This window comes from Ursus maritimus, unplaced genomic scaffold, assembly GCF_017311325.1.
Source record: "Ursus maritimus isolate PB19 unplaced genomic scaffold, ASM1731132v1 scaffold_8, whole genome shotgun sequence".
In the NCBI taxonomy this organism is placed as follows: domain Eukaryota; kingdom Metazoa; phylum Chordata; class Mammalia; order Carnivora; family Ursidae; genus Ursus; species Ursus maritimus.
The window spans coordinates 77,968,836-77,992,585 of NW_024426996.1; the positions used below are offsets into that span (position 1 = coordinate 77,968,836).

At 54.6% G+C, this 23,750-nt stretch overlaps 1 protein-coding gene across 5 annotated transcripts in view; it reads left to right on the forward strand.

Moving 5' to 3' along the window:
• The first annotated feature begins 270 nt into the window (after positions 1 to 270).
• TBC1D14 (TBC1 domain family member 14) overlaps positions 271 to 23,750 on the forward strand; it is a 99,007-nt gene continuing 75,527 nt past the window's right edge. For 4 of the 5 annotated variants that reach the window (XR_005833377.1, XM_040624849.1, XM_040624850.1 and 1 more), the window contains exons 1-2: positions 271 to 332; positions 10,012 to 10,750. Coding sequence is in view for 4 of the 5 variants with exons in the window: in XM_040624849.1 (XP_040480783.1) it covers positions 10,029 to 10,750 (722 nt within the window). In the remaining variant the exon portion in view is untranslated. Of the gene's footprint in view, positions 333 to 710; positions 863 to 10,011; positions 10,751 to 23,750 lie in introns of those variants that run through there. The other variant, XM_040624852.1, reaches the window with a different exon arrangement.

The window sequence follows — 23,750 nt, forward strand, 5'->3', positions numbered from 1 at the left end:
GGCAAGGGCGTCGGAATTTTCAAAATCCTCAGGGACACTAAAGCGCAGCCAAGTGTGGGAACTACGGCGCTCGGCACCGTGTAACAGCTCGACTAAGAAGAACTATCAGAATTGCCCGTTTTACAGATCAAGAGACTAAGGCCGGCCCGGGATGACGCCGAACCCATGTTCCCCGTGCACGCCCGTCCGCGCCGCACACCTGCCCAGGGCCAGGGGCGCCCATCGATGCGCTCCGCCGCTCGGCTCCCCAGGCCTGGTCCCTGCCCGCTTGTGCCCCTTCCCCCTCCCGGCCGCTTCCCACTTCCAAGATGGCCGCGGGTGGAGCCGACCAGGTACGGAGGCCACTGGCGGGTGTCCACGGGGGCTGGGCGGACTCGAAGATCCCCTCAGCCCGCCCCTCGCGGCTCCACTGGGCCCTCGGGAGAGAAAAGGGCCAGCGACGCCGCTCCGGGGCCCGAGCCCGGCGGGCGAGCGGCCGAGGAGTGGCAGCGGGGCGAGCGTCGAGCTCGAGGAGCCGCGGCGGCGCGGCGGGGGGCGGCAGCCGGGCGGAAGAGCGGCGGCGGCCGGCAGGGGGCGGGGCAAGGGCGCGCGGGGCGGGGCGGGCAGGGGCGGGACAGGGGCGCGCGGGGCGGGGGGCGGGGGCAGGCGCGCGGGCGGGGCGAGGCGCGCGGGGCGGGCGAGGGCGCGCGGGCGGGGCGAGGCGCGCGCCGCTGTTGGCCGCGGGCAGCTCGCGCGCACCTGCCTGCCCGGCCCACCGCCTGCGGCGCGCCCAGCGTCCTCGCCGCGCAAGTTGCGGGTCCCGGGGGGCCTGGGCTGCGGGCCCGCGGGCCCCGGGGATGGCGTCGGAGCCACGCTGACTCCGGTACTGAGGGCCTCCGGCGGGGGTCGGGCCGCGAGGAAGGGAGGGGGGTAGGGGCGCGCCGGGCCGCTGCCACCTGCTGCTGCGTCGGCGGGAGAAGGAGGCGGGCCGGGCCGGGGCGAGCGGGTTCGGCGCCGGCCTGGGCGCCCCCTCGCCGCGCGGCCGCCGCTTCCCCCCACACGGGGGGAGCGCGCGGGGCCCGGGTGACATCGCGGGGCCCGGCGGCGCCCGGCTCGTTCGCCCCTGAGAAAGACGCGCGCGCTGACACGCTTCTTTTCCGGAACTTGACGAAAAGTTTTGTCCCTCAGGAGCGCGGGGCTCCCCAGCCCGAGAGGAACTGGCTCGGCGGGCGCAGCTGGCCCTCCGGGGTCTCTGACCCACCTCCCCCGGGAGACCCCTCCGCTTTGGGGTCCCGGCCACCGGGACCCTCTCCACCCCGGGATCACCTCCATCTTGGCACCCCCCCCCCCAAAGATTCCTGTCTATGTCGGGGCCTCTGACCCCTGGCCCCTCCTACCTCGGGAACCATGGAAACCCAGGACCCACCCTGTTGGGGGCCACCAGCGTTTGGGATCCCCGACTCCTGGGACTTCCCTCCACCGTGGAGCTCCACTGTCGCTAGACCGCAGGACCCCACATTCTCAGACCTCCTGTCTCGGGGCCAGGGACTCCGCTGGCCTCAGAGACTCCCTTTCCGGGGCCACAGACCGCCCTCTGTGCAGGAGAGACCGGGCCTGGGGATCCTTCCCGCTGGGCAGGCTGAGAGGCCGGAGCTGGTGTGTGTGTGGGGGGGTGCTCCACAGGCGGCCCTCCCTGGGCACGGAGCTGCCAGGAGGAAGCTTCGAGGGTGAGGCCGTGATGTGGAAGCCTCAGGAAGCAGCAGGACTGGCCCCTCAGATTCCAGGCTTCGGCTGGAGTAGTGGGCATTTAGTGGCCAGAGCCCTACCGGGCCAAAAAACCGCCCCTTTTTTTGTTTTGAAATTGCACAGCACCGTGTTCTCTGGTTCAAAATTGGAAGCTTTGCTTTGGAAAGTTCTATGTGCAGGAGGCTCCTGGGCATCCACTTACTTTATTTCCTGAGGAGGAAATAAAGTTGAGGGTGGCATCTTTGGAACCCTATCAGTAGGATGTTAGCACTTCCTTGTTGTCTTGACATCCTTTATTTTCTAATTTTTTAAGATTTATTTATTTATTTATTTATTTGGAAGAGAGACAGAGGGAGATGGAGAGTGCGGGACAGAGCATGCTCATGGACCTGAGCAGGGGCTGGGCAGAGGGAGAGAGAGAATCTCAAGCGGACTCGCCACTGAGTGCGGAGCCAGGTGGGGCTCGATACCGGGACCCTGAGATCATGACCTGATCCGAAACTAAGAGTCAGGTGCTCAACCAGCTGAGCCACCCAGGCACCCCCCCCCCATCCCTCCCTTGGCTTCCTTTACAGATGGGTTGCGTCTGCACACTCTTAGGTGCTTTGCCTGGACCCAGCTAGTCTTACAGCAGTCTTGGAACACTGCCTCTTGCCCAGTTTATCTGGCCAGTACCAACCCATTCCCCAGTGTGGGAATGACTTCTTCCTGACTTCTTAACCCCAAACCACCCAGGCTGTCTTCGTTGTCGTATATATTTGGTCCCTGTAGTTTGTGGGCACCCCCTGATCCCCAGCCCTAATGAGAACGTGGCTCAGGGTTATTGAGTGAATATACCCTTTGGGAAACATTAAAGGAGGTAACGTAATTGGTCCAGGGTCACCCAGCTGGCAAGACGCACATGTGAGATTCAGACTGTGCCAGGTCACTAGGCCAGGTTCAGCTCACCTTAGTGTCCAACACGGTCCCGACAGGTCCTGCTCAGCCCTTTGCTTTGTGCTGAGCTGAGCTCACTTCCTCCTTGTGAAACAGTTTTCACAGTGTGCCCCCAGCCCACCCCCACATTCAGCCTCAGTGCTGCCTTGCCTGGCCTCTGTTGATTTCGCCATTCCTCTCCATTGCTTCGCCAGCCCTGCGGCCCACTGCCCCACTCCCCTCTGTCCAGTGGGCGAAATTCTGTCTTTTCGTGCCTGCACTTCCTCTCCTCTGTGCTCTGTTGAAGTCCTCTCTAACAGTGAGGACCTGCTTATCAGAGCAGCTTGTTTTAGAATCTGTCTCCCCTGTGGGTCAAAGCTTCTGACCATCACGTCCCCAGCCTCCACACAGGGGATGCCTGCCCAGCATATGTGGGTGCTCGTGGAGCTTGGGGACCTTGGGGAAGATTTGCCATCAAAATAGACATTTATACATAACATGTAGGGAAGATTTTAGGAAAATGAGTGGGTGTCATCTGTTAATGTTTGTTTTAGGACGGTTATGAAATTTCTAGGGCCTGAATTGTTAAAGAGTTCTAGATTGCCAAGCTGGAAGGACCTCAGGTAGATCGGCTGGGCTCATCACCTCATTTTACAGATGGGAAGTTGAGGCCCAGAGCTTAGGGCCACGGAGCAGGTGTGAGGAGAGATGTTAGTGACAGGGAGAAACCATACGGTGAGGCTTGCAGGCACAAAGTGGCTGAGTCTGGGCTTTGTTTATGCAAATGAATTGCTAAAATAGTGGGCCTGAGCCGGCTGGCCCTATCTAGTGCCCAGGAAGAAGTAACACCAGCCAACATCTTCTGAGGTTTAACTCGTGCCAGGCATGATTCTGAAGGCTTTATTTGCCTAAGAAGATAGGGTCTATTATTGTTCCCCTTTTACTACATGGAAATGTGGTCACAGGGGAGTTAAACTACTGCAAGGTCACACAGCTTGCACGTGGAGGAGTCAGGATTTGAACTCCAGGCAGTCTTCCTCCAGATCCTGCATTCTTTTTCCCCCTTGTGCATTTCATTTTAAAAACCTTTCCCCTGACTTCTAACTACAGAGACGTGTAAAAATTGTTAAGCATTTAGTTTATTGATTATTACAAAGCTTAGGGTCTGTTTTCTTAAGCATTCCAGCAAGCTGGTGTGGGCTTTGATGTCAGACCTGGTTTGAATCCAGTTTCTGCTGCTCTGTGACCTTAGATGACTTAGCCTCTGTTTCTTCACTGAGCTCGGCAGGCTTGTGGTGAGTAGAGCATGGGACGGTGCCTAGCAGGTTTGGTTCCTGGTGAATGTTTAATAAATGGTTTTCTCTTATTAATAATTAAGATTATAAGTTGTGCTGGTTTTGGTAAGCAGTCTGAATGTCCTCCTCAGCTGTCAGTTGCCTGTCACTTTATAGGTACTTATGATGAGTCACTTTGGTAAGTCACTATATGTAGCCGAAACATTTTGGGGTAGTGGGTCCCACCCCCACTGCCTGTGCATTGAAAGTCCTTAATTTAAAATGTCCCACCTGTGCCTTTTTTTTTTTTTTTTATTTAACATAACCCCTTTTGGGCAGTGAAAGTTACATGTCTTTTCCTTAGGGTTGTGAATGAGCCTTTGGGGATCTTCACCAGCTTAAGCCTAATTTCTGCCTGGCTTGCTGATGGGCCAAAACTCATTTAAACAATATTCTGTTATGTTCAAGTCACCTGAAAGTTGCCGTTCATCTTCCAAAGGAGTATATTAGAACTTCTAAGAAATTCTTTTTTGGGATTGTTTTTATCCTGAAGAATAACCCATTTAAAAATCAAATTACTTTTATGGTTGACCTTTCATTCTTCATAATGCAAATTGACCCATTGTTTTCTGCAGTGGGAAGAGTAAGCACGCGGGAGTCCTCCCCAGGCCGGCCCCACCTCTGGAGCCTCGTCTCCCTGTCTGTGAGGTGGTAATGAGGGCACCGGGAGCTCCGGGGGTTGTTGTGAAGGTTACGAAGATGGGGGGTGTGAACTTGGAACACCGGGCCCAACATAACGCACGCCTGGTGAGCAGAGGCAGCTGCTCACGTTAATTGTCAATGCCGAGGCCCCGAGTTCCGGAACACCCTGTGCCTTTCTTTCCAGGGTCCTTTTTGTCTAAGCCATGGCATTAAAAAGAGAAAGCAACTCAGAGTGGTTGGTGCTTGTGGAGCCCTCTACAAAGCAAGCTAACTCACGTGGGAGAAGCTATGTGGATCGGGGGTGGGGGGGTCTCCTGGGTGGTAGACCTCATTTCAGAGGCTTAACTAGCCTGTTTCTCCTGACTGGTCCTGCCCTTCAGGGTCAAGGTGAAGGCCTGGGGGGGGGGGGCACCAGTCCTACCAGAAGGCTGGTGTTTCACCAGAATTCTCCTCAGGAAGCATGAAGGACCCCAAGGGGCCTAGTGTGGAATGACGTGGGTGTTGGAGAGAGAAGAACAAGTGGGGCCTTGCCTGTACGATCACGGGCAGGTCACTGCATCTGGCTCAGCCCAGCTTTGTTCCCATCTGGGAAATGGCAGAAGACAGTCTGCTTTTTCACAGGAGGGATGAGGATTTAGGGAGGTTCTCAATGTCTGTGTTAGGGCTGCTTGAGTAGCAAAGCTCACCGAGGGGCCTTGGAGTCACGGACTTGGGTTCAAACCCCCACCGCTGCCACATAAAAGTGGAGCCATTGGGTAAGCCATGGGTCTCAGTGTCCTCCTCTGTGCAATGGGGATAACACCTAGTACATAGGGCTGTGCGGGCTGTAAAGCAGAATGGCATGTTAGGAGCTTAGAGCAGGGCCTGGTACTCATTAAATTGTAGTTTTATGGTGATTCAGCCTGGTGTTGGTGTTGCAGACCTGGTCCCGCCCTCTTGAAACTTTGGCTTTGTAACAGATGGGTTCTGAGGCCGTGGCTGACAGAAAGGAGCAGTGTCTGTCTTCTCTTAAGACTAAGGGTACGGGGAGCGGGGAGGGCACCTGGAGGCTCAGTTGTTGAAGCATCTGACTCTTGGTTTCAGTTCAGGTCGTGATCTCAGGGTCGTGGGATCAAGCCCCGCGTTGGGCTCCGTGCTCAGCCTGGAGTCGGCTTGAGAGTCTCTCCCTGCGTTTGCATGCATGCTCTCTCTGTCTCTGTCTCTAAAATAAATAAATCTGTGAAAAATGAAAACATGAGAAGATTAAGTGTACAGAAATCAGTGGTGGAGCCCGGCTGATGGGACGCTTGGCAGCAAAGGCAAGTATACCCTCCTTGGAGGATCCGGGAGAGCCGCGGTGTCCCTGGCGCTGATGGGGATGTGTGAGGAAGCAGCCCCCTGCAGCATCCAGAGAGGAGCCCAGACGGGGAGGAAGTGCCCGTGGACAGGAAGCAGCCACAGGAAGATGAGGGCCAGAGGATGTCTGCATGGGTGGGCAGCAGCATTGCTCCCTGAAGCCGCCCATGAGTTTAGGTTTTCCTGCCGGGGACATAACTAAATCATTCGGGTTTGGCCTCATAAGCTGCTTGTTGATGAAACTTGGTCAAGACCTTGTCCCACTGCTTTTGAAAGAGAAGAAAATTAAACTGTTGTTCAAGATGGACTCGTTTTCCACAGGCTCATTCAGAGTCCCTAGCAGAGCTGCTGTGGGCTTTCTGACTTGTCTTGGAGGCCTAGCCCTGGCGGGGTGAGGGGTGTGCCGGTCTCTCGGGGCGCTTACCCTCTCCCCTCGCTGCAGAACACGGTTTCGTGACTGGTAAATGAAATGCAGATTGTCTTGCTTCCTGGAGTGAAAACAGCCGTCCTCTGATCTGTATTGACGTCTCGTGTTTTTCCCTTGTCTGGGAGGTGATGACTGGTCATCCTCAAACTTGTATGCATGCCTCGCATGGCTGACCATGTGGGCCTGGAGGAGGTGGAGGGCCTGTGAGGGCTGCCGTGGCCACTGCTGGGGGCGGGGGGTGGTTGTCTCAAGCTTCGGGAAGCAAGCGTAGAGGGGGGATGTCTCTTACTTTCCTGGACCCTCGCGCATTGACCATTCCTCCCCAAGTAGTGCGCTGGCCGATGGGGCACAGGATGGTCAGCCCGGACTTGTTGCCGGGAACTCGAGGGGAGGGAGTTTCTTCCTCATCTCGTTATGTCCACGGCTCACCTTGTTCTTGAAGCAGAACCCACTCGCCGCACGTGTTTCTTGGTTGGACTGTCCCCGAAACCTGCCCTCTTAGAACCTAGTTGTTAGTAATAATTAACTCAACAAATAGATTTTTGAGTCTTTAATCCATGCCAGGCATTTGGCCAGGCAGGGGTATCTGGAACCTGTTAGCCCGTTGCCGTCCCGTAGCTTAGGAACCAGCGGAGGGACGGGGGCAGCTGCGCAGACAGTTGTCTTAGAGGCGCGGCCAAAAGGAGCCTCAGAGGAAGGAGGACCTGCAGCTTCCCGGGAGAGTAGGGGAAGGCTTCTCAGAGGAGGTGGCCTTGGGACTGTGCTGTGTCTCCTTGTGGCACCTGCTGCCTGATCCCTAGGGGCTCTGGGTGCCCTGCTGGGGAGGACACCCAGGCCGTGGGGTTTGGAGAGAGGCGAGGGTGACAGCACGAGGCTGCTGAGGCCAGTAAGGCCGGGTCGGGAGGGCCCTGTGCCAGATCAGGGAATTTAAGCTGATCCTGTCTTTAGAAAACGTGTGACTTGGAGGCAGGCCATCTGCAGCTGGCCTCCTGGCCGGCTTCCAGCGTCCACCCTGCAGCCTCTTTCAGAAGCGAGCGCGTTGTGCCTGCAGCCTCCCCCTCCAGGGCACCGTCGGAAGGCAGGTGCTCTGGCGTGTGGCTTCCGGTTTCATGGGGCTGGTGGCCCCAGGCGGAAGGGTTTGAGGACAGGTGGCCTTGGCCCGTGTGGGGTTGGTGTGAGAGCATGTTGCAAGCAGAAGGACATTTTTGCTTTTAGGTTTATTTCCCCAAAGGCTGACAACCTTGTGTGTGAGGTTTAAGGAACTTCACTTGGACTCGGAGCCAGCAGAGGCATCAAAGGTCATTCGGCTCCCTAGAAGAGGCCCTTGTCCTGCTGGCCCGGCCCCCTCACAGAGGAAGGAGGCGTGGGGAAGAGGCCACGGCCAGGCGGCTTTGGACCCTGTCGGACCTGCTTCGCCGCCCTCGTGCTGTGACGGTGGCGATTCTGAGAAGGGTCCTTGTGTCCACTCGGTGCAGCCTTTGTGCTCTGTGTGTTTGAGTGTCAGCTGCAGTGCGAAGGCATTTTTTGCAGGTACTCAGCTCTTCGTGTGGCTGAAGTAGAGGAAGTTCACGTTGACTGGGCACGCACTGTGGTCAGACGGGGGGTGTGCCGGCACTCTCAGCGAGCCTTCTCCTTTCACGTATCCCCCGACCAGCCGTGACTTTGGTGGTGTGGCCCACTTTCCTGCTGGCCAGGGGGGAAGTTGAGGCTCAGGAAGGTTACACTTCTTCCCATGGTAAGCGGCGGAACCCGAATGTCAGCCGGGCAGGTCACTGGCTTTCAGCTCTGTTTGCCGTGAGGATGTCCTCTTGTATTTCTGGCTTTTTGCCAGTTTGACCTGTCAGACTATTGATGGTGTTTTGATAATTCTAATAACTCTTGACATTGCGAGAGATTAGCTCTTCACTATGTGCTAGAAATGTTTCTTGCTGTATTTTCCTTTTAATTAAAATAAATGTAGAAGTCTCAAGTTTATGTACATTGGAATCTCCGTGTGTCTTCCTGTTGTGAATCCTGTTGTTTCACGGCATGGCTGAGTTCAGGGATGTCCTGGGCAGGGGCTTTGACATAGTTGGCGGTGGCCTTGCCTGAAGGAGCTCAGGGCTGAGGACTCGGGGTGGGGGCTCCAGCCCAGGAAATCGAGGGCAGGATGGACTGTGGCCTGAAAGTGTGTTCATGGGGGCTGAGGTGCTGCCCACGTTGTTTGGAGGGTGAGCTGAGGTTTTGCTCAGTAGGTTAGAGAAGCACTTGTTGGAATAGGTTTATAATTTTGTTTTTGTATTAGATCCTTATTTTGTGTTTTTGTTTTGGTGTAGTACAGTGTGGTTCCGCCTTCTAAGAAAAATCGTAAAACATCATGGTTGAATCAGTTAGTACAATATCATGATTAAATAATCCTTCCTCACTGGGTCGTATTCAAGTTTTTATATACAGTTCTGTCTATTTCTGAATTCTGCATTTTGATTCATTCCTTCATTTTTTTATTTTTTATTTTATTTATTTTATTTTATTTTTATTATTTATTTTTAAAAGATTTTATTTATGTATTTGTGAGAGAGAGAGGCCGAGAGAGGGCACAAGCAGGGGGAATGACAAGCAGAGGGAGAAGCAGGCTCCCTTCTGATCATGGAGCCCAGTGTGGAACTCGATCCCAGAACCCTGGGATCATGACCTGAGCAGAAGGCAGACGCCTAACCAACTGAGCCACCCAGGTGCCCCTTTATTTTTCCTTTATTGACTATCTGTTTTCCCTGACCCAGCCTTCTACCTGGGTCTTTATAACTGCACACCAAGCTATTCATCCACTAGGTATGGCCTATATTTTGGGGTCGGTCCCATAGATCCCAGCTGTACTGCCAAATAACGTTACGATCTTGGACCCATTTCTTAACCTGTCTACTCCTTGGTTTCCTCCATGGTAATGGGGATAACACGTCCTACCTTGTGGACATGTGGAGGGCCGTGGCTGACTTGGATGTACTGGAGTCCTCTCAAGGTGCACGGCATACACAGTGTAACTTGTTTCCTGTCTTGATGATGACATCTTGATTTTAAAGCTCTCTTGGAACAAGTAGAACTCCACTTATGTATGGGTTATGAATTCACGTACTTTTGACGGAGGTGTTCTGTTCATTTATTTTATTTTTTAAGTAGTCTCCACGCCCAGCACGGAGCCCAGTGTGGGACTCGAATTCACGACCATGAGATCAAGACCTGAGCTGAGATCAAGAGTTGGCCGCTCAACCGACTGGGCCACTCCGGTGCCCCTTCTGTTTATCATTTTTCAAAAAACATGAAAAACAAACAACCCTCTCTCTGCCTGGCCCTGTCCTCACACCTCTGAGCTGGCCTGAGGGTCAGACCTGTGACTGGTGGGGTGCCGGTGATGATGAGCAGGGGGATTGTTTAAGTAATTTTACCCCTGCTGTAACCTTTGTTCGGCTTATTTTATGTCGTGGTAATATGTGCTAAAACTCTAGCTTCTGCTTCTGAAGTAAAACTTGGATATATGGGACTTTTTTCAAGGATTTGTTCCTAAAAAGGGCATCAGAACATTTGAGCTGTACAGCAGAGGAGTGTGTCTTAGGCTTTTATAGCCACTGTCTTAATTTCCATTTTTGTGTTTTTTTCTAGTTTCTCCTTGGACCAAGATGACTGATGGAAACCTCTCCACCTCTACAAATGGCGTAGCCTTGATGGGCATTCTGGATGGTCGGCCGGGAAACCACATTCAGAACCTGCAGCACTTGAGTCTCAAGACACCCAGATCCCTCTCGTTGCAAGAGTATGGGCCCAAGCTGAAACTTGGTCCTTTAGAAGATCGGCACAGCCTTAAGTCCGTGGACTCGGGCATTCCTACCCTTGAGATCAGTAACCCGGAACCTGTCCCCTGCAGCGTGGTCCACGTGAAGAGGAAGCCGTCGGAGTCGGAGATCATCCCCGAGCGAGCTTGCCAGAGCGCGTGCCCACTGCCGTCCTACACGCCCCCAGCTCCCAGCAGCGCCGAGTGGGAGCAGAGCGTGCGGAAGTCGTCCACATTCCCCAGGACGGGCTATGACTCGGTGAAGCTCTATAGCCCCACCTCCAAAGCCCTGAACCGCAGCGACGATGTCTCCGTTTGCAGCGTGTCCAGTCTCGGCACAGAGCTGTCAACCACACTGTCCGTCAGCAATGAGGACATCTTGGACCTCGTGGTCACGAGCAGCTCCAGTGCAATCGTGACCCTGGAGAGTGACGATGACCCACAGTTTACTGATGTCACCCTGAGCTCTGTCAAGGAGACTCGTGAGCTGCGCCAGCAGGACTGTGTGGATGGAACTGAGGATGGGAGTAAACTGAAAATTTTGGGACCACTTAGTAGCTTCTTCACCAGGTAACACCGTCTTTGTCTCTACGAGAGTTAGGTTATCTGGACCGGCTGCCCTATTCTCCTCCGAAATGTGCTTTGTGCTTCCTGCCTTTCTAAGCAGGCCCTGAGTCATACAGGTGACTGTATCTTCTCCCCGTAGCCCGGAGTCCTGTGCAGTTGTGGGTAGGCCTGGTCTGGAGGTGATTCTGCTGTTCGAGCCCTCACCGCTCGCTGTCACCTCTGTGTCCTTCCCTGGCTCGCTCGCACACTTTGTTGTCATTTCCTGGCCTCCAGCCTGCTGTGGCAGACCCACAAGTGGCCACTGCTAACAGATCGGCAGCCTTACTTGGTCAGCTTTGTCCTCTGAAGGGCCCTTTATGCTCATCACTTGAGCTGCTTGGGCCAAGCAGAGGGTTAGGAACCCACGTTCCATCCCCGGCCCCCACTGGCATAATGCAGGGCTGGTGTTGCCAGGCAGCCCTGGCCCTGTGTTTCCGCAGGGCTGTGCACTGGACGCATGTTCCGACGCTGGCCCTGCGGCCGCTGCTTCCCCCTTAGGCTGGGACCAGGCCACTTGGTTGCCAAACCAGGGCCTGCGGGGCCCGTGTGTCTTCCCTCGAGCCCTGGAGGTACAGCTCCCACAGGACCTGCCTCTTACCTGTGCTCTAACGTTTTCATTCAGCAAGTGTGTGTGTCCCTGGCTCTGCTCTTGGCAGGGAGTACGGGAGTAGTATGACCATCAGAGTGTTACAGGTAATGACTTGGGTTGGGCTCACAGGCCGGGGGTGGTAGGTGGGGACACATCAGTCAGTCATATAAGCAGTTGTGGACCTCTGGGCCGTGCAGTGCTGCGAGAAGCAGCACAAGGGCCATGAGAGGGTGTGCAAGGGAATGGTGACCTGTCCCTAGCTGCTCGTCGGGGGACTCATTGCTGTGGTCGACTCAGTTTTCCCCTCATGTGTGTTGTAGCAAAGCCCATGTAAGGCACTTTGTGGTACTGGTGTCCCCTTCTTTCTTTTTACAGATTTATTTATTTGAGAGAGAGAGAGAGCAGAGGGGAGGGGAGGGGCAGAGGGACGAGGAGAATCTCCAGCAGACTCCCTGTTGAGCGTGGAGCCAGGCCCGGGGTTCGAGCCCACAACCCTGAGCTGAAATCAAGAGTCAGACACGTAGCTGACTGAGCCAGCCAGACACCCCTGGGTGTCCCTTTGAGGTGGTGTGCCGTGCTGGCTAGGGTCAGCTGGAGACCTCTGTGGCTGTGGGCACGAAGGTTAACTCACCGCAGCCCCAGCTGCTTTGTCATCTGAATGTGGAGCTCGTCTCGAGTGAGCCCAAGACAGTTTTGAGTGAAAAGATGTGCGGTGCAGGCTGTGGCTTGTGGGCACCCCTCCTCTCTGATGTGCCGACAGCCAGGCGGCAAGCTGCTCTCGTCCCAGAACTCCCTAACCCAGGACCGCCGTCCATGGGAGGAGCCCAGGAGCTCTGGGGAAGACAGTCACTGTCCCTTTTTAGGCCATAGCCCCAAAATAGGTGGTTGCGGTTCCGATTTGTGTGGCCGAACTGTTCTCTTAGATCAGTGTTTTCAGCATTTCTTATGTGTACCTGTTACACACGGGGTCCTCAGGATCCATCCCGGAACCCCAGAATCATAATCTCAGGGTAAGGGCTTGGGAGCCAGGCTTTGGGAACCATGTGGGGGTTCTGGGCAAATTAGGAAATGTGATTCGGAATGGGGGAAGCAGCCTAGAGGAAAGAGCTGAGCTTTGAATTGAACAGACCTGCACCTGCATCCTGGCTGTGTGACCTTGAAGAAGTTACTTCACCTCTCTGAGTTCATTTTCTCATCTCTGAAATTGCATTAAGTAAGTGCCCACCAAGCACAAGGTGCCTGTTATGTTGTTGATATACACGGTCCTCTTACAAGACCTACTTCGTGTGGTGGTCTCGGGGATGAAATGGGGTCACGTGTGTAAATCAGATCGGCCCAGACAGAACAAGCTGTCGGGTCTCAGTCACCGTGACCATCATGGCAGCACCTTGCTCTGTCTGCTGCCTTGTCTCACCATGGGGGAGCCTCTTCCCCCTTTGAAAGGGAACACCACCAATTACTGTGCATCATTGCTAAAGCCCCTGTTTTTTTAATTGAAGTGTAGTTGATGTACGCTCTTTTGGTAGTTTTCAGGTGTAAGACGGAGTGATTGAACTCTCAGGTCTGTGAGTAAACGATCTTCGAGGTGGATCTCAGCACCACCTGTCACCGTACAAAGTTGTTACCTGTTGTTGACTACTTTACATTCTCTGTGTTGTACGCCGTGATTTTTTGTCTTATTTATTTTATAACTGGAAGTTTGTACCTTTTAGTCCCGCTCTCCTACTTGGCCCAGGCTTCTCTTCCTTCCCACCAGGTTGCTCTTCATATCTCAGTCTGTTACTGTGTTGTTTTGTCTTTTAGAGTCTGCACATAAGTGAAATAGTAAAGCTGCTGTTTCTTGATAATCTTTCATAGCTTTGTGCCACAGAAATTAAATGTTTCTTCTTTGTTTTATTCTCTGGTTCTTGTCTCCTTACCCCTTTTATAAAACATTAAAATTAAAAAAAAATTTTTATGTATTTAAATAATCTCGGTACCCAACATGGGGCTCAAACTCCCGACCCTGAGGCTGGCAGTCGCATGCTCCACTGACTGAGCCAGTGAGACACCCCCTCCCTTGCCTTCTAATGACAGCGACTTTATTGTGAGCCGTCATTAAGCAGTTTTGGAAAGCAGGTGGAATGTTAATGACAAACAGGTCAAAATATATGATCTCATGGGCTGAGTGTAGTGAGCTTTTTGTCCTAGAGTCTTAAAGTGTTAGAGGAGAGTTTCAGTCTAGCATTCCTTTGAGGGGGAAAAGGGTTCTGTGGCAAGAATGTTTGGAACCCACTACACATTTTACAGGTGAGTTACACAGCGGGCCTGGCTCACAGTAAGGCCTGTATGAGTTTTGTCAAGGGCAGGGCTGGGGCTGGAGCTGGGCCTCTGGGGTTTCCAGCCCAGGCTTCTGAGTCCTCCTGTTTCTCTACTTTATCCCCTGCGCCCAGGTGTCTTCCTTTACCCTAGTGCCCATCTGTTCTCCTTGTCCTCACTGAGTCAATTTCTAGGAAATTGTAGGAGGAAGTGGGGGCAGTAGTGGAAGGCTGGTCTCGGAGAATGGGCCTCAGAGAAGGGGTTGGACACGGTCATGGACCTAACTTGTGGCCCGAGGGGGTGGACCGGTTGGTGGCCCTGACTGCTTGATGAGTGTAGCCTGGGTGAGACAGGAGCAGAGAAGTGAGAGGATGGCTGGCTGGGCCCGACCACTGCCCCCTGGAAGCTGCGGACCCAGCTCCTCTATCCCTTTGACCTGCTCTTCATCCGGGCTCTCAGAAGCCCTGTGGTGCGGATTCTACCCTGAGCCGAGAGGTAGTCCTGGTCCTTAAGGAGCTCACAGCTGGTGGGGGAGACAGAGCAGGCGTGGCACGGGTGGGGGGCATGAGTGCTGTCAGAGTGTGAGTGTGTGAGGGTGCTGATGCCAGGGCTGGGTTCAGTGTGAGCTCTCCTATTTAAAAGCTGTGTGACCTTGGGCAAGTTCTTTTGCTCTTCTCTAAGTGTTAAATGGGGCATAAAACTGCGTAAGGTTAGAGAGCAAATAGGTAAGCACACAAGTAGTAAGTAGTAGCTATATGTGATGCTAATATTAATGTTACCGCTTCTAAGAAATACATTGTTCTGAAGTTTTCTCTAGTTCTTGTCCTAATGCGGTGCTTACTCCGATCAAAAGTTATTACTGAAAAAGTTAATCAGGATTTCTGCACTATTGACATTTTGGGACGGATAAATGTTTGTGGTGGGGCTGTCCTGTGCCTTGAAGGCTGTCCAGCAGCCTCCCTGGCCTGTCCCCCCCAGATGGCGGGAGCCCTTCCCAGTGACAGCGCCAGGCATCACCTTCTGTCCTGGGCAGGGAGGGCTGGGCGGGCTAGGCAGAATCACCCAGCTTTTGAGAGCCACCCTGCTGGCAGAGTGTAAATGTTGGTGTCTGTTCCCTGAAGGAAATTTACTAATGTAATGTAATTTGAGCAGGATCCTCCTGGTGTTTGGAGACAGGGACTGTGTTAAGGGATTCTGTTCCAGCCGTGTAGTTGAACAGTGTTCATGTAAACACTTGGGCAGCAAAGATGAGAGGAATCCAGTAACACACATGTTTTCCACAGGAGACAGCTTGTTTCTGTGATGCCAAGGGTTTCAGGCTGCTAATCTGCACAGGCCTGGAAGGTAATGATCAGCTTTGACCACCTACGGCTTCTTTTAGCGCCCGTCATGCTGCTCTCAGCAGAGATGGTCTGGGTGTCCCTGCCGAGGGGCGAGGCTTGAGCTGCAGTGGAAGCAGGGAAGGGCCTTGCGAAGGGGAGCTGCGGGGCAGCTGGGAGGCCTCTGGCTGTCTGCTGTGCTGATGCATTTCTCTGGTCTGCTTCCCCACCCGGCTGAGAGCCCCTGGGGCACAGTCTGTGTGGAGCTCACCCCAGCGGCCATGAGCTGTCACACAGAGAGGAGCGTGCCAGGGGAACTGGAGCTGCTCGGACCCAGGTTCGAACCTCGGCTCTGCCATTTTTGACCTGTGTGACCTCAAGAACCCTCCTTTCTGTCTGCGGTCCCCTGTGTGTACTGGGTGGCGGGGGTTCATTGCACCTCTTGGGAGGAGCGGATAGTCTTAAGGGAGACGGTGTGGAGGAGTTGTGGGCAGAGCACATCCCCAGTGGTCAGCTTGGCTTTCTGGCCCTGCTGTCTGCTTTTGTTGGGGATTCCCATAAGATTCCACAGTTTTTAGGGGTCTCTATAAGGAAAAGTGTGAAACCACTGCTTTGAGAAAAACAGATCTTTAAGGCATTTGACTTGGTGTGGATGTGCTCAACTGCGGCTCGTAGGCTCTGGGGAGTCGGTAGCTTGGAAGGCGCCGTGAGCAGTGTGGAGGAAGGAGTGGGCTCCTTTCTTTCTCCTTTTCTCTTTTATTTATTTATTTATTATTTATTTATTTATTTATTTTTTAAAAAGATTTTATTTATTTATTTGACAGAGACAGCCAGCGAGAGAGGGAACACAAGCAGGGGGAGTGGGAGAGGAAGAAGCAGGCTCCCAGCAGAGGAGCCCGATGTGGGGCTCGATCCCAGAACGCTGGGATCACGCCCCGAGCCGAAGACGGACGCTTAAAGACTGTGCCACCCAGGCACCCCTCCTTTTCTCTTTTTTTAAGAAACTATTTTTTTTTAAGGGAGGGGGAGGGAGGGGGTGGGAGAAGGGGCAGAAGGAGGGAGAATCTTAAGCAGGCTCCATGCCCAGCAGATCCCGACCGAGCCAGCCGGGCGCCCCTGCACTGCCTCTGGGAACACGCGTGCTGTGATCGGATGGTGGGGGGGTGGGACCGGGAGAGCAAGAGGAGACGCGCCGTGGTCAGGGCAGGGTCTGCAGGCTGGAGCAGACGGGGGCACTGCGCACGGCTCTCCCTTGGGGCGTGGAAGTTCCTCAGTGGGCAGAGGGCATCGTGTGTGAGCAGCTGGAGAATGCTCTCCCCTCACACTGTTGGAGTTAGCCAAGCGCTCCCATGTGCGGGGTGAGGCTGCGGTCAGCTCGAGTCCGAGCCCATCCTGGGGTGGGGTAGGCGGAGCAGAATCAGCGGCAGGCCTGGGCGTCCAGGAGCGTGAGAGGCAGAGAAGAGTTTAGCCAGGAGCCTAGGAGGGCGGTTGCCGTTACGGTGACTGCACATCTGTGAGGTGTCTCAATTATTTAGGGTACTGTCCTTTGTGCGTGGAGGGTTTTCACTGGCACACAGTTAGCCTCGGTCCTCTGACCCTGTTTGGATCAGCCCGCTCCTGGGGTTTCCGTGCCTCTGTGGACTTCTCGTGCCAGGTAGGTCTTCGGCAGCTCAGCCCTGCGGCATGGAATGCCCACCTTTCTTTTCCGACCGCTGACAACGCTAAGCTGCTACCAACTCTTGTTTCAGCACCTGCAAGGTCCTCAGTGTCCTGACTCCAGCCGAATTCATTTCGAGGGGGTTCTTCCAGTGTGGGGAGGGTGCGGCACATGGCGCGGGAGCCACAGGCGGCCGGTGTCTGTGCGGGGCCCGCGCTGCTGCAGGAACCGATCAGAGAGCCAGGCGGGCAGCGGCACAGCGTGCTCACCGAGAGCCGCCGAGCTCAGGGTGTGCTGCCTGCCCGTGCTTTGTTTGCTGTGCGTGGTTTGTTTCCTTCGGGCAGCAGACCACACACGCAGTTTCTTGAGTATCGGCACTGTGCTGTGCATTGTGCTAGGCCCTTAAATATGCTTCTCATCATGCATTTTATCAAGAAGCATTTACTGAGGGGCACCTGGGCGGCTCAGTTGGTGAAGCGTCTGCCTTTGGCTCAGGTCATGATCCCAGGGTGCTGGGATTGAGTCCTGCATTGGGCTCCCTGCTCAGTGGGGAGTCTGCTTCTCCCTCTGCCGGCTGCTCCCCCTGCTTGTGCACTTGCTCGCTCTCTCTTTCACAAATGAATAAATAATATTTTAAGAAAGGAAATATTTACCGAGCATCTGCCATTTGCCAAGACACTGTGCTAGGTGCTTGAGATTCGTTTGTGGACGAGACAAAGACCCTTGTCCTTGAGGAGCTTCTATTCTAGTGGGAGGAGGCAGATGATACCCACAGTAAGTAAGTGGAGCACAGATGTTGGCGGTGATCGGTGCCGTGGGGAAAACGAGGCAGCAGAGGCAGGAGGAGAGACTGGCCAGGGCGGGCTGTAAAACAGGCTGGTCAGCGGGGCCCCCCAGGTGTACTTAAGCAGAGACGAAGGAGGTGGGAAAGTTGACCCCGCAGACAGCTGGCAGAGCAGAGACAGGCAGGGAAGGGCTGGGGTAGGCCTGGTGACTAGAGAAGAGGACAGAGGCCTGGGACGGACCGAGTGAGCCATGGGGGGGGTGGAGATGAGGTCAGTGGGACCAGGTCCTGTGGGGCCTGCGGGCCCTTGTAGGGCTGCTTTGAGCCACAATGGGGGGAGCAGCTGCAGAACTTAGAGCAGAGGAGTCGTACTAGTTGTCTACTAGTTTGCTACATGGCAGATGACGAGTAACCAAATAGCGGATTAAAACATCAGTGGCCCATCATCACATGGCTGGGTTCTCTCTCGGGGTCTTACGAGGATGAAACCCAGGTGCTGACCGGCTGAGAGGAAGGAGCTGTCGGCTTCCTGGCTCGGTCAGGTCATTGGCAGAGTTCAGTTCCCTGTGGTTTTAGGACTGAGTCTTTGGTTCCTTGATGGCCGTCTGCTGGGGGCGGCTTCTTGTTGCTAGATGCTTCTCCTATTCCTTGCCATGTGTCCCCGCAGTGTTCAAAGCCAGCAGCAGAAAATCCGCCTTGTGTATAGTCCTTCTCACGCTTTGAATCTCTTTTGCCAGGGAGAGCCCCAGCTGGCTCTAAGGGCTCACTGATGAGGTTAGGCCAACCAAGAATAACCTGCCTTGAAACGATCTGTGCCATACGACACAACCTGAGCATGGGGACGACTGTCCCCACATAGTCATAGTTTATACCCACACTCAAGGGGCGCTGGGGAGGTGGGGGCAGTGTGGAGTGAGTTTGAGAAAGAGCAAGAGGAGGGAAGTTGCTATCAGCAAAGGCAGTTGGGAGCAAACAAATGGGGTGACAGCTGGAGGAAGAAGTGGTATGAGGTTTCTTTTTCCTAAGACTGGAGAAATAGGTGTTTTTGTTTACTGTTAAGAACAACCTAGTAAAAGAGCAAAAGCAGACATAACCAGAGAGAGGAGGACTTGCAGAGCCATGGCCTTCAGCGGCATCTGAAGGCGTGGGATCTGGGGCCCACGCGGACAAACCGGCTTTGGCTGCGTGGAATCCTCTAGATTGAGAAGCAGTAAAGCAGAGGATGTGGGCGCAGAGGCTGGAGGACAGACGTGGCCGTGGGGGTCTGTGGGAGTCCTCACTGTCTTTATTTAGTGTGAGTGGATTACTCTGTTGTTTTCAGTGCTGCGTCATTGTTTTTCTGTGTGTGAATATAGATTTTTAATTTCAGTATATTTCCTTTTTTAATAGACTTTTTTGGAGCAGTTTTATATGACAGCAAAATCACACAGAAAGTGCAGAGTTGGGGTGTGTTGCTGGCTCAGGCAGTGGGGCATGCAATTCTTGATCTCAGGGTCGAGAGTTCAAGCGCCAGGTTGGGCATGGAGCCTACTTAAGAAAAAGAGTGTGCAGAGTTCTTCCCATAGAATCCCCAGCTGCCAGTGGAGGCACAGCCTCCTGCGTATCAACATCCTGACCAGAGAGGTACCTCGTGTCAGTCAGTGGACCTGCGCGGACACATCGTCATCACCCTGAGTCCACAGTTTGCGGCAAGGTCATTGTCACTGTGCGTTCCGTGCAGAGTGACCCTATCCGTCGTTCTGCTGTCACACAAGGAGCTGCACTGCCCTACACAGCCTCCTCCACGCTCCACCTGCTCTCCTCCCTCCCCACACACCCCTGGCAAGCACCCATCTTCTTCCTCCATGGTTTTGTCTTTTCCAGACTGTCATGTAGCTAGAATCCTAACAGTGTGGCCTTTTCACACTGGCTTCTTGGCTTAGTAATGTGCATTTGAGGTTCCTCCCTGTCTTTTCATGCCTTGATGAAGCGCATTTCTTTTTAGCACTCAATAATATCTCATTGTCTGGAACGGACCATTTATTTTTTCATTCATCTACGGAAGGACATCTTGGTTGCGTCCAAGATTTAGCAGTTATGGATGAAGTGGCTGTAAAAATCTGTGCGGGTTTTTGTGTCGACATGAGTTTTCAACTCCTTTAGGTAAACACCAGGGAGCCTGATGCTGGATCGAATGTCAGAGTATGTTTAATTTCAGAAGAAGCTGCCAAACTGCCTTGTAGAGCAGCCATCCAGTTTTGCATGCCCACCCGCAGTGAGTGAGAGCCCCTGCAGGCTCTGGGACTGTGGTTTTCTTGTGAAGTAGGAAGCAGGGTCCTCTGCTGACAGCGAGACCCGGGGATGGGCCCCTGAGTGGAGGAGGTGGTGTGATGAAGGAAGAAGGTGCGAAAGTCATAATGGGGAGTGTGATTGCGGGGGAGGGGTGCAGGATCTGGCTCTGTGGTTGGAGAGCAGGCAGTGTGCCTGTTGGGCGTACATGTGCTGGGCACAGGCGTGTGTGTGCGCGCATGTATGTGTGTGCGCACGCGTGCGTGCCATGGTTGTAACTGTGCTGAGTGAGTAGGGTGAAAGGAGGGACAGGCAGGATGGTGTAAGCTGGGTAAGGGCTGGGGAGGTCAGGAGGGTGAGCGGCTGCAGAAGGAGGAAGGACCAGTGGGGACCTTGGTGGGTGGAGGAATTGGAGGAGCCAGGCAGGACGATCCAGGCCTGAGGGTAGTGGGGTACCTTCATGGTGTGGATAAACGGGCTTCGGTCGCACAGCTAGTTGGCCGTGGAGCTTGGAGGGGTCAGCCCCCACCTCGACCCCTGCCCTGGTCTGTCTGATGGTAAAGCTCTACCCTGAGCAATCACATGGTATTCCAGCCGCATCTGGTGAATCCTCCAGGGAGGGTTGAAGAAAGGAGGCAAAGCGCCTTCATTTGACCCCTTTCTGGTACTGGGTCGGGGGAGGGAGGCGGCAGTTCCATCCCAGGGGCATTGTCATTTCTGGGGCTGCTTCGGTGGGCTGGCCACGGGTACGAGAAACTCCCGTTGATGAACAGCACCTCGTCCTGAGGGAGAGGTTGGCATGGGGTGCCCTGCTCTGGGCACTGTGCCTTGGCGTGGACGCAACCTCATGTGATCCTCTGGAGTGGCCCAGGCCAGGATGGCAAGTGGGGAAGGAAATGCCAAGGGGAAATGTCCAGGAGGAACGTGGACCATCATCATGCAGGGCGTGGGCCGTCACTTCCTCTTCTTCAGTCCTTGGCCTTCTCCGGGGGACCCCATCCTCCTTCCAGCTGGCTGCTCGCGGCCCATGTTCCTTTGGCATTCCCCACCAGGCACCAGCCTGGACAGCCTCCCTGCCTGGGGCCACGGCTGCACACAGTGGGGCTCTCTCACTCAGGAACACCTTCTCCATGCTTCTCTGAGGATCTGCATCCTTGCATCGTTTCTGCAAATGCTTACGCACTGTCAGAAGGGTTCCCTCCAGCCTCACGCGCCTCTGTGTGTCCCAGAGTGCCCTTGTTCCCACCAGAGGGGGCACAGAGAAGATGTTGGGTGTGGGTTTATGTGTGTCCCAGAAGCTGCCCAGGTGCTGTGGCTTTGGCTGCCGTCCTTCTGATGGGCCCGATTTCCCGGGTGTTCAGGTCCTTGGTCCCTCCTGCATCTGCACTCCCAGAGCGTTTGTTGGGACCAGAGCCCCTTGAGCCCCAGTGTGGGGTGCATGCAGGTGAAGACCTGGGTGCTCAGGGAGGTCCCAGCAGCTGCCGTTGCCCGGGCTGTCGTGGGCTGCAGCCCTGTGTGGGAAGGGCCGTGGAGGCCGCAGTGAAGCCTCCCAGATGTCACAGGGATGGATATCATCCCAGCTCTGCCACTTAACTCCCCCCGCACTGGCAGCAAGTTACTGTGTCCCACATGTCAAACGGAGAATGGGGCAGGTGGTCTTCTCCAGCAGGAGGAACCTTCCCGAATCAGCGGCTCATCTGCTTGCAGCACTCCTTTCCTCTTCCCCCAGGCTCGGCGACCCCCTTCTGGAGCAGGTTGCACTTCTGCCCCTCACTGCTGCCCACACTGCATGAGAGGAGCCCACTGAAGATTGCCCCAAGAGTGGAGTCCCTGGCTCCCAGCCCAAGCAGCCACCATTGTTCGGTGCCATCGGTGGGTCCCCTCCCAGCCTGGGTGCCCCTTGAGGGCCTGAGTTTTACCCATCCCGTGCGGGCACCTCGTTGGAACTCAGTAAACATTTGTCAGATGGTTGAGTTGAGATATCTTCCGTGTCCTCAGCAAACACCTCCCCAGGCTGCCGACAACCCCATTCCCCAAATGAAAGTAACAGGTGCCATTTGTAGTCCACTGCGGGTGCACGGTTACAAAGATGCTCCATGTCAGGTGTTAGGTGCCAGGGAGAAATAAGCCGCAGGGTGTCAGGAGAGGAACGAGGGATGGGGGCCCCAAGCTCGTTGAGAAGCAGAAACCAGCAGACTCAGGTCCCACGGTGCCTTTTGCCTTGCGTGCCCTTCGGCCTCGCCTCTTTTGTCCTCTGGGGTCTTACGTTAGAGGCGGGTGCTGCCTGAGCTGTCCGGTATGTCAGCCACTAGGCACACGCAGCAGTTTAGACGATGAAAGTCAGCAGTCTGACTCCTCAGCTGCACAAGCCACATTCTGGGGCTCGGTGGACAGCCCACATTTGTGCTTTTCCGTCCCTGTGGGAAGCTCCATTGTTGGGCGCTAGTCTGGATGGTCTAGGTGCCGATCTGGGACTTTACCTTTAGCCTTTGTTCTCGTCGACGCAAAGAAAGCAGCACACGATGCGGTTGGGAAAGAAGCGAATCTGAATGGAGCTGAGGGAAGCCTGCAGAAAGCACCATTGGCTAGGACCCCCGGGGGAGGGCAGGAGGCTGAGGCAAGGTGGCCTGTTCTCTCCTCTGGCTGGGGGCAGCAGCTGCCTTGCACGGTGTTGAGAATCTCACTCGAGGTCCTGTCTTGACAGTGCCTCTGAGCTCTAGGGCACATTTTAGCATCCGGGGCGCTGCACACAGTGGAAGTGAAAAGGCTTGCACCCCTGAGGCGTCCCGTGGTGCCTCCATCCCGGAGACCAAGACCCCGCAGGGCATTCAGAGAGTGCAGTCGTAGAGCCGGAGGCGTGAGTTTCTGTTCTGCCCATCTGGTGGGTAGCTGGGCACCTGGCTCCGTTTCCCTGGACCTCGGTTTCTTATCTCCAAAATGGCAGTACCAAGGCCGAGCGTACAGAGTGCTTGGCACAGTGATCGCTGTGTTTGCGCCTCACCAGAAGTTGTTAGGGATCTGTCTGCCTTATTACTTGAATGAATGAGTGAGTGAATGCTAGTAAGTGCCAACCTGCCCAGGAGAGGAGCAGCAGAAGAGGAGACGCGAGAAACAAAGGATTGAATCAGTCCTGAAGGCTGAACGGGATTGACTTCCTTTGCGTGTTTGATGACTTGGGTAAGAGCTGGCCACCAGCCCGGCTTTCCCGTGATCCCGCCAGTTCGCTGCTAGATGTTGAACTTAAGGGAACGAGAACATGTTCTGTGTCCCAGTGGGTCTGATGATCTGTTGTCCTTCCCTTGGGTGGGTTAGGAAACTTCTGTTTGAGGAAAGAAACCTTTAAAGTTCAGCCACTTTTCGTTGGGTGTGGACCTGGAAATTCCCGTTTGTCTCCGGTGGGGCGGGCAGGCACCTGCTGTGGAGCGTTGGAGGCAGTCAGGAGGGGCGTGAGCCGAACTGAGAAGGAACTTCTTCGTCCTCCACATCTGCTTACACACGTCCCGTTCAGGAGCCAGATCGTGTTCCTGATAAACCTCGCAGGCTACACTGATTTCTCTGTAGTGTTTCTGCCCTGGCTTCTGGGAGGTGCGGATGTCCTTAGAAATCCCACACCCGTGAGGGGCCTGAATGGCACCTTCGGTTAAGCGTCCGACTCAGGTCATGATCTCGGGGCTGTGAGTTCGAGCCTCATGTCAGGCTCTGTGCTTAGCACAGTCTGCTTGTCACTCACTCTCTCTCTCTCAAGTAAAATCTTTTTAAAAAAAGGAATTTCACACCTGTAAGCAAGATAGTTTTGGGGAGTGGGGGAAAGGAGAATGTATTTGTTTGGTGCAAGATTCATTCGGCCTTCTGAGTGTATGCACTCCGTGCACTGGCACTCTTGGGAAATCGTACACTGGGTCTTTATGGGAACTCCCAGATTTCTGTGTCTAGATACTTTGCCAGTCTGCCTTCTATCTGTCCCTGGTGAGGTTATGGCCAGCCTGGGAGGGGTGATGCAGTAGGAAGTTTAGGACACCGTGGGAGATTAGCAGTCTGTGAGGTTTGGA